The sequence below is a fragment of the Dasypus novemcinctus genome, chromosome 12, assembly GCF_030445035.2.
Source record: "Dasypus novemcinctus isolate mDasNov1 chromosome 12, mDasNov1.1.hap2, whole genome shotgun sequence".
Taxonomy (NCBI): domain Eukaryota; kingdom Metazoa; phylum Chordata; class Mammalia; order Cingulata; family Dasypodidae; genus Dasypus; species Dasypus novemcinctus.
The window spans coordinates 88,314,358-88,332,178 of NC_080684.1; the positions used below are offsets into that span (position 1 = coordinate 88,314,358).

The 17,821-nt window shown below is 40.1% G+C and overlaps 1 protein-coding gene across 1 annotated transcript in view; it reads right to left on the reverse strand.

Annotated features, from left to right (window-relative positions):
• The window catches only part of LOC101410616 (putative tetratricopeptide repeat protein 41), a 71,353-nt gene extending 53,889 nt beyond the window's left edge, over nt 1-17,464 (reverse strand). Inside the window, exons 1-5 of the mRNA XM_058308643.2 lie at nt 16,598-17,464; nt 13,012-13,192; nt 8,998-9,212; nt 2,950-3,110; nt 15-456 (exon numbers count right to left, since the gene is read on the reverse strand). Coding sequence (XP_058164626.1) covers nt 15-456; nt 2,950-3,110; nt 8,998-9,212; nt 13,012-13,192; nt 16,598-17,381 — 1,783 coding nt within the window. The 5' untranslated portion in view covers nt 17,382-17,464. The remainder of the gene's footprint in view (nt 1-14; nt 457-2,949; nt 3,111-8,997; nt 9,213-13,011; nt 13,193-16,597) is intronic.
• Nucleotides 17,465-17,821: the final 357 nt, after the last annotated feature.

The window sequence follows — 17,821 nt, forward strand, 5'->3', positions numbered from 1 at the left end:
TGGCCCAGACCTACCTTCTCCAGAAGCCACGGTATCTGAATTTGCCTTTTGTTTTTTAAAAGTCCAACTATAGTCTTCAATCCAGCGTTTCAGAATCAGTCCCCAGAGTTCCTGAATAGAGACCACCTCCAAGTATTCCTTCATACACTGAAACTCATTTCTGTAGATTCTACATTCTTCAAGTTCATTGGCTATGATTGTGAGTTTTAAAGGATTCAGGTTTGGTTTTTTCCTTAAAACTTGTTTGTTTTGTAGGAAGGGGTCTTTGCTGGGAATGGAGAGATGCTGTCTAAAGATATTTAGTTTTGCTTCTTCATCTACTGTGCTAATGAGCTCCACCGTCCTCACATCTGAGCGGGCAGACAGTGATTTGTAGGCCAGACTGGAGGAAACAGTACTCATGATAAATTTGCAATGAGGAGAGAGTGAACACGGCAGCCATGAAAAATCTTTTGCCTGGTGAAGAGATTCAAAGACATTTTGGAAAAATTTTTATTGCGGTAACATATCCATCTAAAACAAAATATCTGTTTTAACCAGTTTTAAGTGTACAATTCAGTGGCATTAATAACATTCACAATGTTGTGCTATCATCACCACCATCCATTCCCAAAGCTTTTTCATTGCCCCAAAAAGAAACACTGCACCCATTAAGAATTTTTTGCCGCCCCCTCCCCTGTTTGTCTGCTCTGTTTCCATTTGCTGTGTGTTCTTCTGTGTCCACTTGTTTCTTGTCAGCGGTCTGGGAATCTGTGTCTCTTTGTTGTGTCATCTTGCTGCATCAGCTCTCTGTGTGTGCAGCGCCACTCCTGGGCAGGCTGGACTTTCTTTCGCACTGGGCAGCTCTCCTTACGGGCACATTCCATGCGCATGGGGCTCCCCTATGCAGGGGACACCCCTGCATGGCACAGCACTCCTTGTGTGCATCAGCACTGTGAGTGCGCCAGCTCCACATGGGTCAAGGAGGTCCTGGGTTTGAACCTTGGGCCTCCCATGTGGTAGGCGGCCACTCTATCCATTGAGCCAAGTCCGCTTCCCCCATTAAGAATTAATTCCTCATTCTCTTCCAACCCCCACTCCAGCTCCTGGAAACCTCTACTCTACTTTCTGTCTCTATAAAGTTACTTATTCTAGAGATTCAAAGACATTTTAAATTTTAAAGACTTTAAAACTCCTCTGAAGATGGTTTCCAAACTTATAGTAGGTAAAATATAGGGAGTAAAAATACAGTAAAGGTTAGGGTTACAGTTATTGATAGTAGCTTTTTATAATAAGCAACATGATGATAAGAAAACACAAATTAACACGCAATAGAACCATATTTGTGACTCACTTATCTTTAATGAACTTTCTGGTACAAACATGGACACTTAAAATAGGTTCTTACAAACTAGTAATTAGATGAAATCACATTCTTTTGAAGAATGACCTAACAGTGATAGCCAAAGGAAATCTAAGAGAGCACCAACTGAACCATTCAAAAGAAAAAGACATTTTTTCATGCTGAAGAATTGTCCCTTAGAGCAGCAACACTACCAAGAGTTAAATGGTTGTATGTTGGAATAAGATAACGAACACCTAATAAAGCTATTTAAACAGCCCTCTTTGCTAATAATAACAACTATCATTCACTGGACTGCTTACTTTGCCAGGGTGTTGAGTGTATCTTCAAGGCAGTGGAAGAAACTGAAGCACAAAGGGGTTGAACTCCTCACCTAACTTATCCTGACAGTTAGCAGCAGAGCTAGGACTCAAACCAAGGATCTGGCTCCAGTGGCAGGCTCCTAACCACTGCACAAATGGTTTCAGGTATGAAGACTGCCTGGCCAGTCCCTTCTCTTCCACCTGCAGAGCTCCAATTAGGCTTTTCTTCCAGTAAGACTTCCCCACAGGTTAAATGCCTTCAGTAGAGGCTCTCATGACACTACCATGGCAGTACTCATCATGGTTGCAGTTTTATACTTATTTATGTAATGATTTTATTAATATCTCCCATTCCCCTTTAGAAGCTCCATGTCTTTGTAGGGACCATGTGTGTCTTTGCTCACAGTGCCTCACCAATTACAAGTGGCCAGTACTCATTTGTTAAATGTACGATGGTCACCATGTATTTAAATAAAAAGTCAGGTTACAAAGCAATATGATGTATAGTCTCATTTACATAAATACATAAGTACATATAGGCCTCCATAAAAAAAAGAAGGCTAAACACTAAGATTTTGACAGTGGTGAGACTGCGAGTGATATTTCATTTTCTATTTTCCTCTGTTTTTATCATACTCTCTATAAGGAACAAATATTAGTTACATAATTTATTTTAAAATACATTTTTAACTTTTAGAGAAAAGGCTTCACAAAGTAATGACTGGCACTAAGAGGTAGTAGAGGTTCCATTGACCCAATGTCATTTCAAACCAGAGAACTAAAGACGGCAAACAACGAATGGTATCTGGAATATGTAAAATCAGTGTGGATGACGCAGACCAAACTATAAAACATAAACACCAGAGTAGGGACTCAATAAATGTCTGATCAAAATATAAAATAGGGAGGCAGAATTGTGCAAGGGTAAAGACCACAGTTTCTGGAACTAGCCTGTCCATGCGTGAATTCACACACCACCATTTACTATCTTAAAATAAGTCACCTAACATCTCTGTGCTCACCTCTCTCCATGTAAACAAGAATGCTGATTGCAGCATCTCCCTCACATAGCAGTTGTGAGGATTAAATGAGTTCGTACATATTTTTAAGTTCCTATAATAGTGCCTGGCCCACAGGACATGCGACATAACTATTGATCAATAAAATACGAAGCAGTAACTATCAGCAATGTTGGCTATAACTAGAGATATGCAATACAACAGAAACGTGTTATATACATCTCAAATTATGGGCTTTTCTTTCTATAATATAGCAGTAAAAAACATTATTTTTAAACAATATTACCTTCTGTCCTGAAATCCCATAAATGCCAATCAATTCTTCAATTCCGTCCAGTACAAGTACACATGGTTTTAGACTGATAGAAGCAATAAACACATCTACAAGAAGTGAAAAGACTAAAACATTGGAGTCTTCATTAAGAACATCGGTTTCGAGCCGAGTACCTACAGCACAGAAATTTATTCAAATTAGGTGAAAATGTTTCCATCATTGCTAAATTATGTTAAAGGACTGGGAACAGCAAGCTGTACAAAGGAAGATGCATATGTGTGTGATTAGCATCCTCAAAATATTCAACCCAGAAACGGGTAATGATATTTACCACCAGATATCTCCAGTAAAATTTCAGGATTTTATACAAAAGACATTTTTGTAGGATCCAAAGCCTGACTTTTATTTTCCAAAATGCAGGATAGGTCATATTACAAAGAGTTGGACAAGAAGGAAGAAAAGTCAGGTGATGTGATTTTTAAAGTTTCTGCAGCTCCGTAACATCTGGTGCCCATCCAGGGATCAAAGCCACTGGGTCCTGGGTTCTTCCAGCACTCACACCTACAGCATCTCCCACCCATTGTCTCATCACTGTGGTCTTTGCTCATCTTAAACCTATTATAATCCCAAAATATTGGATCCCAGGCCTTGAATTCTGGAAATTACCAGGGAGAACTAAGTTATGAACTAGAGTAATTTGAGAGGACCAACTTTCAGACTGTGAAGTAACATAATAACAGCAATCCAAAATTGCAATCAGCTACCAAATATTATAAAAGCATTCTCCTGCATACAATTCTTGCTTTAGTTTTCAAAAGAAATATTTTCCACAGAAATTTAGGTATATTAGGATCTAGGAAATCAAGTTGCACATAGGAATTTCAAAGGATGAAGTGTCAAATACATGAAGGTTCTATTAGAGTCATTGAAGAGTTATGATATTTAACAAATATATTTGGTTACTCGTCCTATGCAAGGTTCTGTGCTAATTGCTGAGAAAAGATACAATGATCTGTAATATAAAGTCAAGGAGCACAGAGAAGTCAAATTAGTTCTGTATACAAATAACCACATCCAAGGCAGAATATGGGTATGAAGGCTACTGGAGCTTGATGTGGAACCATCACAATGAAGAAAGGCTTTATGTAAGCCATCACAATGAAGAAAGGCTTTGAGACAAGCCTTGGCGAGTGCATAGGCAGAGAAAAGGGGATGGGTACACCAAGCAAGGAAAAGCATAAGGAAAGACCTGGAGATAGGAAAGCACAGTGAACAACAACCAAAAAAAAAAAAACAAGAAGCTGTTTAGAGCAGAGGTTCTCAAAGGAGTGTTCCAGGGATTCTAGAGACCTTACAACAAGGGATGGTCACGCACAATGAAGCTTCGTCCTACTTGACTTTCAAATATTCTATCAGACAGCCCCATAAGGGAAGGGGAACCTTATCATTACCTAGCTTGGAAACCAACTCTATTTTACATATAAACATAATTTTCGCACTGTTTTAAAATACATTGAATTTTCTAGATATGCAACTATCATTAAATTGACTTTTAAAAATTATACATTGTTTTGCCTGAAATACCAAGATTTGTTCACCATTTCGTAAAATCACACCCGATAACAATAGTCCAATATAAAACACCCATGTCAATCTATACTCACAGCTATTACTGTGATTTTTCACATAAAGGTAAGCACTCAACTACTTCATTATGTTTTCTATTTGAAGCATATCTAAGCATTTATATATTGAAACACACATTGTTTTATAATATATTACTTTCATTTTTTATATTACAGTAGAGGATTGTATTGTTTTTTAAGGAGTTTTTTGTAACAGGAAATAACTATAAAATCAGTAAGACTTAATATATATATAGGAATGTGGCACATAAAGAAGAACATGAAAAATAGAGTTTGAGCTGTATCACACAATGAAAAATATTTTTCAAGACTGGGAAGAGAAAAAAATTAATCTTAGAGTTTTATCTTTTGGGTTTTTTAAAAAATATTTAAAATCATTGGCAATGGTGATATATCATATCTTAAATGATAGAATTTTGGAGCAGAAGAGGGTCTTGGAGAAAATCCAGTTCAAACCCTTCATTTGTAGATGAGGAAACAGACCTGAGGAGGTAAAGTTTTTTTAGGCACACAGATCATTGGGAGATTTTCAAACACTTATTTTCCTAATAGTTTTTCTTCAAACAGAAGCAAATAGGGAAGCAGCTGTGGCTTAATCAGATGATCTCCCGTCTACCATAGGGGAGGCCCTGGGTTTGCGTCCCGGGGCCTTCTTGTGAAGGTAGGCTCACCAGCAAATGCCACGGAGAGCCAATTCAGCAAGGTGACACAACAAATAGATGGGAGACAAGTGAGAACACAGAAGAGCCTGCAGCGAATGGACACAGAGAGCAGACAGCAAGCAAGCCGCAAAGGGGGAGGGAAATAAGAATAAATTAAAATACAGACATAGAAGAACATACAGTGACTGGACACAGAGAGCAGACAGCACACAAAAAGCTGCAAGGAGGGGATAAAAAAAAGAGAGAGAGAGATGAAGGGGAGAGTCAAAGTGAAGCACAGCAGAGACTGGGAACGGAGGTGGCACAATGGACAGGGAACCTCTCTCCACATCAGAGGTCCCTAGGATCAAATCCCAGTGATCCTAGAGGAGAAAAAAAAAAAAAAAAACAGCAGCAAATAATCATTTAAAGAGTAATACATTTGAGTTTTCAAGCTGCACATGGTCAGCATTTCTTGTAGAGTTCCCTAAATGTTTACTACCAGTTACGCTTAGGACCCCACAGAGACATGGGTCGTCCATCTCTTTCATAAAGCTGGTGCAGAGGTTAAGTGGCAAAAAGGATATGAGTGAACCTCAAAAAAAGACACACCTCCTGACAATCTCACATCATTGCCTTGCATACAGACTCTCCAGCTATGCGGTGCTGGAAGAGGACCCTAATGGAAATCATACTAAAGAGTGAAACATTCTCTCTGTTGGCTCAAGGAGTGCAGTAAGTAGGATGAGGGGCTTCGAATAGAGACCTGAGTTTAAACCCCCGCTCAGCCCCTGTGTAGCTGTGTGACAGCCATTCTGAGTCTCAGTCTCCTTATCTGGGATGACAATGCTTTACATGGATTATTGAGAGCACTAAACGGGATGCTGGGAAAGCCCTGGGCACAGTGATAAGTGGAGTTCATTGTTATTCAGGCTGCTACCCAGTTACATGGGGTGACACGGCAGGCAAACATGTAAACAGGACAGACTGTGGCTCTGCTATGCCATTCTGAGAAGCATGTTGCAGAAGGGACACCAGCTACCTGTGAGGCAAGCAGGGGGCCTGGGAGTTGGGAGAGCTGGCTACAGGCGCTTCTTGTCCACAAAGTCCCTCGATCCCGGCTGAGGACAGAAGAGCAGAAATGTAACCTTCACATAGGGGCATTTTGGCATCCCTGCTAAGAAGGGTGGCAGCTCACAGCCTACACAGGAGCTGCCACTGCAGACAGCTGGGTCGGGTGACAAGAAAATGCTCTCTGCAGAGAAGCTGAATCTTCTCCAAACACCTGACCTCTCAGGCCTGGCTGTGTTCTCAGCACCCCCAGCCCCAGCCATCTGACCCCAGGTGAAACCTCAACTTCCTGGCCAAGGCGGCCAGCTTAAATGATCCTGGGGCCAGCCTTCTATGCCCACCCTCCACTTCCTCCTAGGAGGTAGTGGGGAGAGCTGCAAAACTCTCTTGGGTTACCGTCCTTCCCCTCCTTAACGCAGCTAATGAATAGGAGTATCTTGTTTCCCTCAGCAGTCTCCTGCTCCCTGCTTTCTGTAGCTCAGTAAGGAATAATAATAATATTACAACTAAAAATATTAAATGCTGACTCTACATTTTGAATTCTTTACATATATTCTCTCTTAATCCTAACACGGCTTTATGAGATGGCTACTAGTAATCCCATCTCTGTTTTCCAGATATGAAACCAAGGCACAGAGAGGCCAAAATCACCCAGCTAGTAAGTAGCAGAGCTAACACTGAAAATAGAGGTGAATCAGGTCTAGAACCACAGCCCTTTCTCTTGTCTTCCTGCCATTAACAAGGAATAGAGTCCTTTCAGGGACAGAAGCTGTCACCTGGTGTCAAGTCTTCACAGGTTGTTCTGGTATTTATTCTACTGTTCACAACCTAAGAATTTGTTTGAAAGACAGGGACTGTTTTAAATAGGATCTCTCGGCATCTGAAAACACACTCATTAAAAATAACAATTCATTTTGGGAATAAAATCATAACTGTACATGTACAATCATGTTCACATCATCAGCCTGGCCAGAATATAAATATCTTTGGGATGTGTCTGAGCTCAGACTATTGTAATAACCTCTAACAAGGGTCCCTGCCTTCATGCTTTTTCCACTACATCCATTTTCCACCCATTAGACTGATTTTGATCTTTTAAAATATATATCAAATCATGTCACTACCTGCTTAAAAACATCCATTGGCCACCTGTTACACGTAATAGAATTCAAATTCTAATATTCTGGCCTACAAAGCCCACATATGAAGCAGCCCCACCTTCGCCTTCTACTTCATTTACCTCTTACAATCCCCCTACAGCCTACCACAGTTCATACACACTAGTCTGCTTTCCCTTCCAAACTCACTCAACTTTTTTTCCAGGTTAAGAACAGTCTTCTCTTAGCTGTTCCCTCTGGCTGGAATGCACTTTCTTCTGATCTCCACGTCTCCTTCTTGTCAATGAGATATCTCCAGAGTGTGGTGAGATGGCTACTTGGCCCATAACACTTCATGCTCCCCTTCCATAAGGAGGGGTTAGCTGTCTATCCCTCTTTGATTCCCAGTGTAGCCATGAAGCCATTTCTTCTCAAAAGAAGGGGAGTGGAAGTGATGTGTATCACTTCCAGGGTGAGACTTTTAAGGAACAGGTCTTCCTTTTCCACTCTCTTTACCAAACCCCGCCCTCCTACCCTAGAGTCCAGTCTTCTAGCCAAAAGCAGAAGACTCTGAGGCCCTAGGGTGACATGGCCTCAAGATGGAAAGAGCCTGTGCCTCCAAACCACCTCATGGAGGAAAGCCATTGTCACCTAAGAACCCCATGTTGAACTGTTACATGAGAACTAAACTGCCATTTGAGAAGTCACTAAAAAAGAATTTGCTACCACAGCTAGGGTTACTCTAACTAAGAGATATAGTACGTTACTAACACAACCTAACACAGCCCTTATCACACCACTCTGCATGGCCTTGTCATTATTTAATAGGTTTCTTGTTTGTTTGTGATCTGCCTCTCCCAACTAGAACATAAGATCCATGGGACCCAGGACTTTATTGACCTGCTTCACTCCTATCTCCCCAGCATCCAGAACAGGGCCTGGCACAGAAGAGGCAACCAATAAATACTTTGGAATGAATAAACACATGAACAAACTAACAAACACTCAATAAATATTTGCAGAATTTAAATAGAAGAAGCATAGTTGAAAGGCTCAGTCCTGCCTCAGGGACCTTACACTGGCTTTCTGTGATTGAAATGCTATTCCCTAAGATAGGTGCATAGCACAGCTCCCTCCCTCCCCTTCAAGTGTTTATTCAAATGCCCCTTTCTCAGGGAACCTTTAGTGGACCACACTATTTAAAATCCTACCAGTTCGTCACAAACACTGCCTAAATTCTTTCACTCCTTTATTTTTCTTTATAAAACTCACCATCATCTAGTATTATTTAGTTAACTCTTTGTTCTCCCCCCATCCATAACATGAAGATAAAGATTTTTGTCCATTTTCTTCACTGTTATCCCCACTGCCTAGAATCCTGCCCTGACACATAGAGATATTCAATAAATATTTGGTGAATGAGTCAATGAATGAATGAATGAAAATTTAACTCTGAGGTGAAGAAGTGAGTAGATATATAGGTGTGACAATATGAGAGGGTTAGATTAGAATGAGAGAATAATATCCACATGAACAGAAGAGAGAACACTCATTTCTAATTCACCAAATGTTTTCTGAATGAATGTAAAGGTTTTATTCTATTACCATAGTTTTTGTACTGTAATTCGGTGATGAAGTAATGAATCACAGACATGATATCACTGCTTTCACAGGTGCTTCCAACAAAATGCGGGATCAACAATATATTTGGATGTTTCTTTTTGAAATAGTTTACCCAGTTGGCAATCAGAGTGGACTTCCCACAGCCCCGTTCTCCAGACAAGAGCAAAATAGACTTGTAAGTTGGAAGAGGCTTTATTCTGAAAAATAAAAGGGTAAAATGTAGTCAAGAATATTTGTCAAAAAAGGAAGGGAGGGAGGGAAGGAGGGAGAGAGGGAGAAAGTCAGGGAATTTTCCTGCATACTTATTACTTCTAAGAGATATGAGGCTCTGATCCCCATTTTGGCCTCAAGTGGTCCCAAATAAGTCATTCACACTCTGGGCTCTATTTTGTCCTAAGTAAAATTAGGATGGTAGAGAGAAGGTAACCTCTGAAGGCCTCTGCATCTCCACAGATCCCAGGGTAGTCCAGTATGAACCTCAGGTCACACCGACAGGTCCAGGGAGGGAGGCTGTCTCATATCAGAGCACTGCTCTTACAGTTGCCCCATTCATTCCTCCCTTGGGTTACCACCACTACACTAATCCCAGAAGTAAAATCACATGGGGAGGGAATAAAAAATTGAAGCCAAGAATTCCTATCAATTCTGATGGCCACAAAATTGGAATTTCAACTAAATTACCAAAACTGTTAGTGACTCACTGAGGAGTCCTCCTCTACCAAGATGTTTTAGCTTTATAGTACTGTAGACATATGGGTTTTTTCAAACTGCCATGAGCATGATATAGCTTGGCCTGTTGCTTTATTATTTTTAGTAAAAAGCTTCTGGGTGTGCAGAGGATTCCCAGTCCTGAATATCTCAACACACAGACTCTAGCTGTGCATTTTATACAATTGTCATTCCATAAACAAGTGTCTCTTGATTTTTCATTGATCTACACTCCATGAGGGCAGTTACTGGGCTTATCTTATTCACTATTCAATATTTCACAGCTAGCAGAGCTCCTAATCATAAATTGAGTGAAGGAAATAAAATAAACCTGACATTCAGGTTCAGCAGAGCAAGAGGATCAGTCTGAAAAATACATAAAATAGAAAACCTAAAGCAGAGTATTAAATGGTAGTGGCTTCATGAGAATTCCATCTCCATCAATATAACTTAGGAAACAAGACTTGACTGCTTTATTTCACCACAGAATTTGAAAACGAGGATTTCATGTTGTGTCCGGCTTCTACTACTTTTGCCCTCTTTCAGTCTGTCTTCAACCAAGCAGCCAGAGTGAGCCTGTACAAATAGGTCAGATTAGGCCACTTTCCACTCACAAGTTGGAAGAGCCCAGAGAGAAAGCCCCCGTCCTTACAATGACAGGAATGACGCCCTCCCCCCATCTAGTACATCCCCAACCTCACCCCTCACCAGCCACGCTCTCTGCCCAACTCTGACTTTCTTCCAGCTCACTGGCTTCCTTGCCATTCCTCCAGCCTCAGGGGCTTTTGTGTTAGCTAGTCTCTTTCTCTGGAATGCTCTTCTCAACCATATTCGCATAGCCTGATACCTGGCCTACTTCCAGTGGTTCCTCAAATGTCACCTCCTCAGCGAGGCCTACTCTCACCACCACATGCCCTACTTCTTACAGTGTTTCATTTTGCTCTCTAGCACTTAAGGGCACCTAACACATTACATATTTTATGTATTTATGTTTATTTTCTTATGTAAGTTCCATGGAGGCAAGGATGTATGCCTCTTTTGTTCAACAGTTCTTGGGACCTAGCAGATGAAATTAAAGAAGGAATACTACAGACATACAGGCATTTATATAATTAGATTTCTATATAATAGAAGAAATCTAATTCATATAATTAGATTTCTTCCCAAGAACAAACAGAAAATGAAAAATTTGCAAACCAATCCATGGCTCCTTGCAAAATGAGAAAAAAGAATGCTATTGCTCTACATCAGGGGTTCTTAACAAGAGGTCCATGAGCTTATTGAGATTTTTTTTTTTTTTAATTATTCTTGTGGGGACCTGTTGGGGTAGGTGTGATATATTTCTTAAGTAATACACAGTATAGTATGAACTTAGTAAGGGGTCCATAGTTTCACCTGAATGGCAAAGGGGTCAGTGGAACACAAAACTTTAAGAACCCCTGCTCTACATGGTTGGTTATTAAGATAACGTCTTGAAACGTCAAAAGAACACTCCTTTTCTGTTAACTCATATACACTATTCAAGAACTTAGAGTACAAAGTATTGTTTCCAAATGGCAAAGCAGGCAAAGCAAACAAAGCCCTTGTGTTTCCACACAGCTAATCTAAAAGGATCTATTTAATTGCTGTTTTTTTACTGGGCACAACAATTTGAGTTATTCAATTACAATAAAATGTATTAAAGTTCTCACCATTCTGAAATGCTTAACATTACAACTTGATTTGTTTTTTGTTTTTTGTTTTTGAGATCAAATTCATTTACCATAAAATTCACCATTTTAGGAAAGCGGATTTGGCTCAACTGATAGAGCATCTGTCTACCACAGAGGAGGTCCAGGGTTCAAACCCAGGGCCTCCTGACCTTTGCGGTGAGCTGGCCTACATGCAGTGCTGATGTGTGCAAGGAGTGCCATGCCATGCAGGGGCATCCCCCACGGAAGGAGTACATTCCTCAAGGAGATCTCCCCTGCATGAAAAAAGCACAGCCTGACCCGGAGCAGTGCCACACACATGGAGAGCTGACGCAGCAAGACGATGCAACAAAAAGAAACACAGATTCCCAGTGCTGCTGACAAGAATGCAAGTGGACAAAGAAGAATACCCAGTGAATGGACACAGAGAGGAGACAACGGGGGGTGAGGGGAGAGAAGGGGAGAGAAATAAATAAAAAATAAATCTTAAAAAAAAATTCACCATTTTAAAGTGTAAAATTCAGTGTTTTAGGATTAATATATCCATAAGATTGTACAAACAGCACAACTATCTAATTCTAGAACTCTTTTAGCATCCCCAAAAGAAACCCCATATGGATTAGGAGTCACTCCCCATTTCTTCCCTACACCCATTCTGTGGCAACCATGAATCTTTTTTCTGTCTCTACGGATTTGCCTATTCAAACTTGTTTTTAAACACATGACCTTTATGTTACTCTTGTAGTCTTGAAAACATTGACTGAGCACCATATTGTATTAATCAAATAACTAGTCTTCCTCTTGGCATGGATTCCTAGAATCATAAAAATGTTGGTAGCTCTGTGCTTGAGCTGGAAGATGAGGATGGAAGAAATAAAACTTGCCAAGAGCCTCCCTATTCCTAGGGATGAGATTGGAAGTGACAAAACAAACCTGGCTCTGTTACTACAGATTTCACTTTCTTAATGTTTGTGGGTAGTGGACAGATTATGTCACCACCAAGATTGGGAAAAGTATGGGGGGGGAGGGTTATTGTAGAGGACACTGAATAAATAATTAAGAAGTGCATGCATTGGGCAAGATAACTTGATTCTTTACATACAAACACAAATAATGATATGGCCCATCGTAGGCATTCCAGAAGTGCTGGCTGAATATCTGAACATAATTAGTAATGAGCTGATGATACATGCATAAGCTTTTTGTAAATTATATAATACTATACAAATGCACTATTCATATTTCCTAATCTAATTTCTTCTCCCTAAAGCTATTCAACTATTCTTGCATATTAGACAAAATTTGATCTATAGGAGGAAAAAGAAGACCACACTCTGCCCTCCAGGATTTATAATCTTGAGGAGACTGGAAGAAAGTACATGAAATGGCCGGAAAACATTTGCAAATGTAGCGTGATATCTGATAAGGAAATTCTAACCCAGAAATGGATTTTAGGGGGCTTCTTCGGCAGGAAAGGATGAGCATAGAGATGGGGGGAGAGGGAGGGAAGATATTCCAAATTTGGGGGCTCACATTTACCAAAGTCAGGTATTTGCTTGGGTCCTATGAAAATGTTTGGGATTTTTTGACATCTTACCTCAGAACGGAGTCTAAACTGGAACCTGTTGCTGCATTGTTAAAATCAAATTCCACATCCTTTAAGGCAAATCTTTCCAAGATTTCAAAGGTCCTGTTTGACTCCTTGGAAATAACAAACACTTGCTTGGATTTCTCAGTAAACGCTTCATGATAGGAACGTTCAAAGCTGTGCTTGTAGTCTTTATAATCAAAAAGATAAATTTTAATATCTCAGATTTGTAGTTTCACATTTTCAATTATGCATGGTTATTATAAATGCCCAGGGAAATATCTGCACTCTGTACATAAATTACCTTCTTTTTATGTTGGTGCCATATTTCACAGCCCTTTCCATATTCTAATACATAAACTACAAGTAAACAATTTAATCTTTCTAATGCTATATGTATATAGGCCTACTTAGGATTCTAAATTATTTCATGACTTCAAAATGACAAGGGCAAAACAAAATTGGCCTTGCTACACATATTCTCTCTTCTTTTCAGATTGTTAGCTCAGTTCAAAGTTACCCAGTTCAATATTGTGGGTAGCTCTGCCACTGGGCAAGTTTCTTAAACTCTCTGGAGAAAGAGGACTGGGGCCAGACCAACATGACTCTAAATTCATTGCCTAATTCAAGTTAGGCTGTTCTGGATGACCAGAAAAGTCCTCCATGTTCTCCAGAATGTTTTTGTGGGGTTTGTTTGTTTTGGTGGGTGGAGAGCTGTTATTAATATATGCAGGAAAAGAAATATCAAGTACCTACCAGGCTAGGTTCCCAAGATGCTCACCTTGTACCCCTGTAGTTAACTGGGCTGCCCTGTATTTCAGGTTAAGGCCAAGGACAATCTGGCCAAGATCAATCTCAAGACTCAAGATCTTAGAGAATTTGGGGTAACTACAAAGTCCAATGGTCTCATGAGCTAATCTTGAACCTTATTTACTAATCACCGGTATCCCTAAGAGCCTAAGTGTGTCAGAGGGTCAAGAGTATAAACTGATGGCTCTACACAGCCTTAAAATACCTACCAGCTGCCCAAATAGTCTAGTGCTATCCCAGCTGTGGAATATGAAATTTTCGAACTACCTGGGTGATTAAACTGTACCAAAGATACATAAAAGAAATTATTTAGCACATCTTTCTAAAGCCTCTTTTATAATCCAGCCAGGCTGTACTTTCTAATTCAGACATTTAGTCCACATACATACATTCAAGAATAAAATCTAAAACAAGCCACATCTTTCAGTATTAACCAAAATCAATGATTAAGGAGAATACTATGGAGAAATCATCTACTCCTAACACAAATACACAGAAAGGTTTGATTCTTCAACACATTAATCAACAGATATTAATCAATAGATATGGTTCACATTGAGGTGAATCCCATCAGTCAGAGAATATCAATATTTACCACATTTCAGACTTTAGCTAAATGTATTTATCCATCTAGAACCCATTTGTTATTATTCATTCTCAGCTGCTACTTAAACTCTGGAACTAAAATGTGCCTAGCACATTTTTAAGTGCTTTACATGCATTATTATTCTAAGGTGGTTAATGTTCATCTATAGAAGAAGAAACTAAAGCTTGCCAATATTAAGTAATTTGCTCAATGTCACACAGCCAGGAAGTGAAAAGTCTAGGATCTAAGGCCATGTCTTTCAAATTATAAAACTCCAAGCCTGTAGTAAACATTCATCCTACCCTAGCATCATTCATCCTACCCAAGTTTCAGTAACAACCCTAGATTATCATTTGAGGTCCACTCTCCCTCAATTCCTAGTTTGTATTATTTCAGGGGGTCTCATTCCACCTCCAATTCCAGACATGGCCCAGGATTAGCCAGTCAGAGCATCACATTCTCTTGACACCAGTGATTGGACCGGTCTTAAGTATATGACCCAGGTTAAGCCAGTGAGAGACAGAAAGCCTCAATGCTAGGACTTTGAGCCATTTCTGCTGGGCTTAAACCAGGAGCTACCACAGTCATCTTCCTTCCATGGTGGAGAAGCCAGGGAGTTGAGACATTATCAGGACAGCAGAGCCAGGCTGAGAAACTGGAAGGAAAGACCAGACCCCGGTAACAGCATTTGAACCATTGGATGACACCTGAGTCAAACCAGCCCAAATCCTGGGATTTGCAGTTATATAAGCAAATAAATTCCCTTTTTGTTAAAGCCAGCTTCAGCCACTGTATACTTTATTAAAGAGTCATGGCTCTTTAATAAAGAGTCAATACTCTATTCCAGGCATCCAAAATGATTAGGCGTGGAGGCAGAGTTTTGTCTGGCCAGCACAGGTGGGTTTTTACCCTGTCCTTAAACACTGTATTTCAATACTTTTAGGTGGCTCAACATTCTCAGTTCACCACAGACCTTTCTGCTACCTGTTGCCTAACTGGTCCCTGAGACCCTGAGAATGCCCCTGGTCCGGCCACCATTTTCCATTCCTACATTAATTAAACTCTTATATCAGCAACTCATAACCCTCATTGGGTCAGAGAACCTTTAAGAATCTGATCAAAGACATAGAGCATCTTCCTACCCCAAAACACTTATATGGATATAAATGTTCCATTTCTCATATTTTACAGGCTTCACAGATTCCTTCTGAAATCTAAGTGAAGAGTCTCTGTTATACTATGATATTGTTCTTCCCTTTTTAAACTGTTTTCAAAAGTAAAGGTAATCATTTATATCATTAGAGACAATACAATGTCAGGCAGGGCTTCTCAAACTTCAGTGTGCATGTAAATCACATGGCCATCTTGTTAAAATGCAAATTCTGATTCAATCGACCAGAAATAGGGCCCAAGATACCACAATTCCCAGATAACACTGGTTAGTGATCCATGGACCACATTCTGCATCATAAGGGTGCAAGATTTTGGGTTTTGGGGTCAGAGGGACCTGGGTTCAAATTCTGGATTGGTTCCTCACTATTTAGGTGACATAGGGTAAGTCAGTTAGCTGCCATAAAGCAACTTCCCATCTGATCATCTGTAAAACAGGAACCATCATAGTTCCAACCTTGCAGGGCTGAACCTTGAAGATGAAATGTGACCACATATACAAAGCACCAGGCAATCAATAAAGGTTTGTTCTCTTCCCTTTCTCTTTCCTTTAGATCAGGGTTTCTCAACCTGGGCACTATTGACATTTTATTCTGGATGATTTATTGTTGGGCAGGGGAGGGAAGAGCTGTCCTCTGCATTGCAGGATGTTTAGCAACATCCTTGGCCTCTGCCCACTAAATGAGAGTGCCAGTAGCACTCTCCCAATTGCAACAACCAAAAATGTCTTCTGACATGGCCCAATGTCCTCTGAGGGGCACATGGACCCTGGTTGAGAACCACTGCTCTACATCTACATGTTAACTCTCAGATATTCTAGGTTGTCTCCCAACTCCTTAACTTTCTAAATAGTCTTCTAGGACCCATTTATTTGCTCACATTTTTAGTTTTTAAAATCTTCAAAATGGAGAAATTCATGACTTAGGAATATAGTAATAATTTTATCATTTAAAAATTCCCTTTACAAGGAAGACTTACAAAACATTAACCTTTTGTTGATAATAGACTCAGCTATCTCTATTTACTGACCTATATTTTCAATCATTACGATGTCTGGGTAAAGTTTTTCTATCACAAGCAACCAGTCCTTGAAAACCAGCTCTCCCAATTCAGGGAGATCTCTATAAAATCTTACAGGGAGCCCTTTGCTAATGATCTTGGCCTTAAGTTTTCCAATCATTAATTTTTCCTCGTTCTTCAGAGAACCTGAGGACAGCATCGCCTCCTTGTCCTCATCTAAAGTCTTCAGCAGCGTGGTTTCAGTCCTGAAGTAAAAATACTGGAATTGAGACTCATTCAGAAATGCTGCTTGGATGATCTCCAGCTCTGTTAGACTGCAATTAGGATACTTCAGGACCCACGGATAACCGTTTTTTGCAGCAACATACAGATTCTGTTCTACTTTGGATAAGCTGGCCAAGTCCCTCGCTTGGGAGAAGATGAAAGGTGAGTAGTTAGGGAGAAAGTCTCCATATGTCTGACCCAGCATGCAGATGAAAAACGGAAAGCAGCGGTTCACATAGTCAAGACACAGCTTCAGCTGCTGGGAATGGAGACAAGAGTACTGTCTCAACAGTTGGGAGGGTAACGGTTCCTGGGCCTTCAACGCTGATCCCCTCATGTCCACAGCTTTGAAATACGTGCCCCGGGCATTACAGAGTTCGTTAAGCTGAGGGAAGATATAATTTGCCAAAAAGTCTCTCTCTTCTTCAAAATCATTCAGAGTTGAGCATATGTAAGGCTGAATGGGTTTCTGGGGCTTTAAAATAAATTGGGCATAGCTTTCCATATCCTCATTTGCCTTCTGACTCATTTGGTTTAGTTCACAAAGGAAAACACGCTTAAAGTGTAACAATTTTCATCCTGGCATAGCCATTGACTTCCATTGCTTCTAAGTCTTCCTCCTAATTAGGTTTGTTATGAACACATCAAAGTCTTTCCCTGAAATAATTAGTTTCTTTCTTAACAACACTTGAAGGTGAGAGATGCCAATCCATGGACAGGTCAGAGTTGAAAAACAATCTAGTTTAAGTTAGGACTGAAAAAAGAAAAAACATTCATTTTAGGATTACAGGAAGTATTACATCTCCTTTATTTTCACCAAAGCCTTGGCTGAAGAACTGAGAATCATAAAGCGAGTGGACCCTGGAAAACACGGCCTCTCCTCTTTTCCCCAGCTTCCCATTCTACCTTCCCAGTGTTCCTTCCGACAATTGCTGCTTCTGGACCCTCTGAACTTTGAAATTATACAAG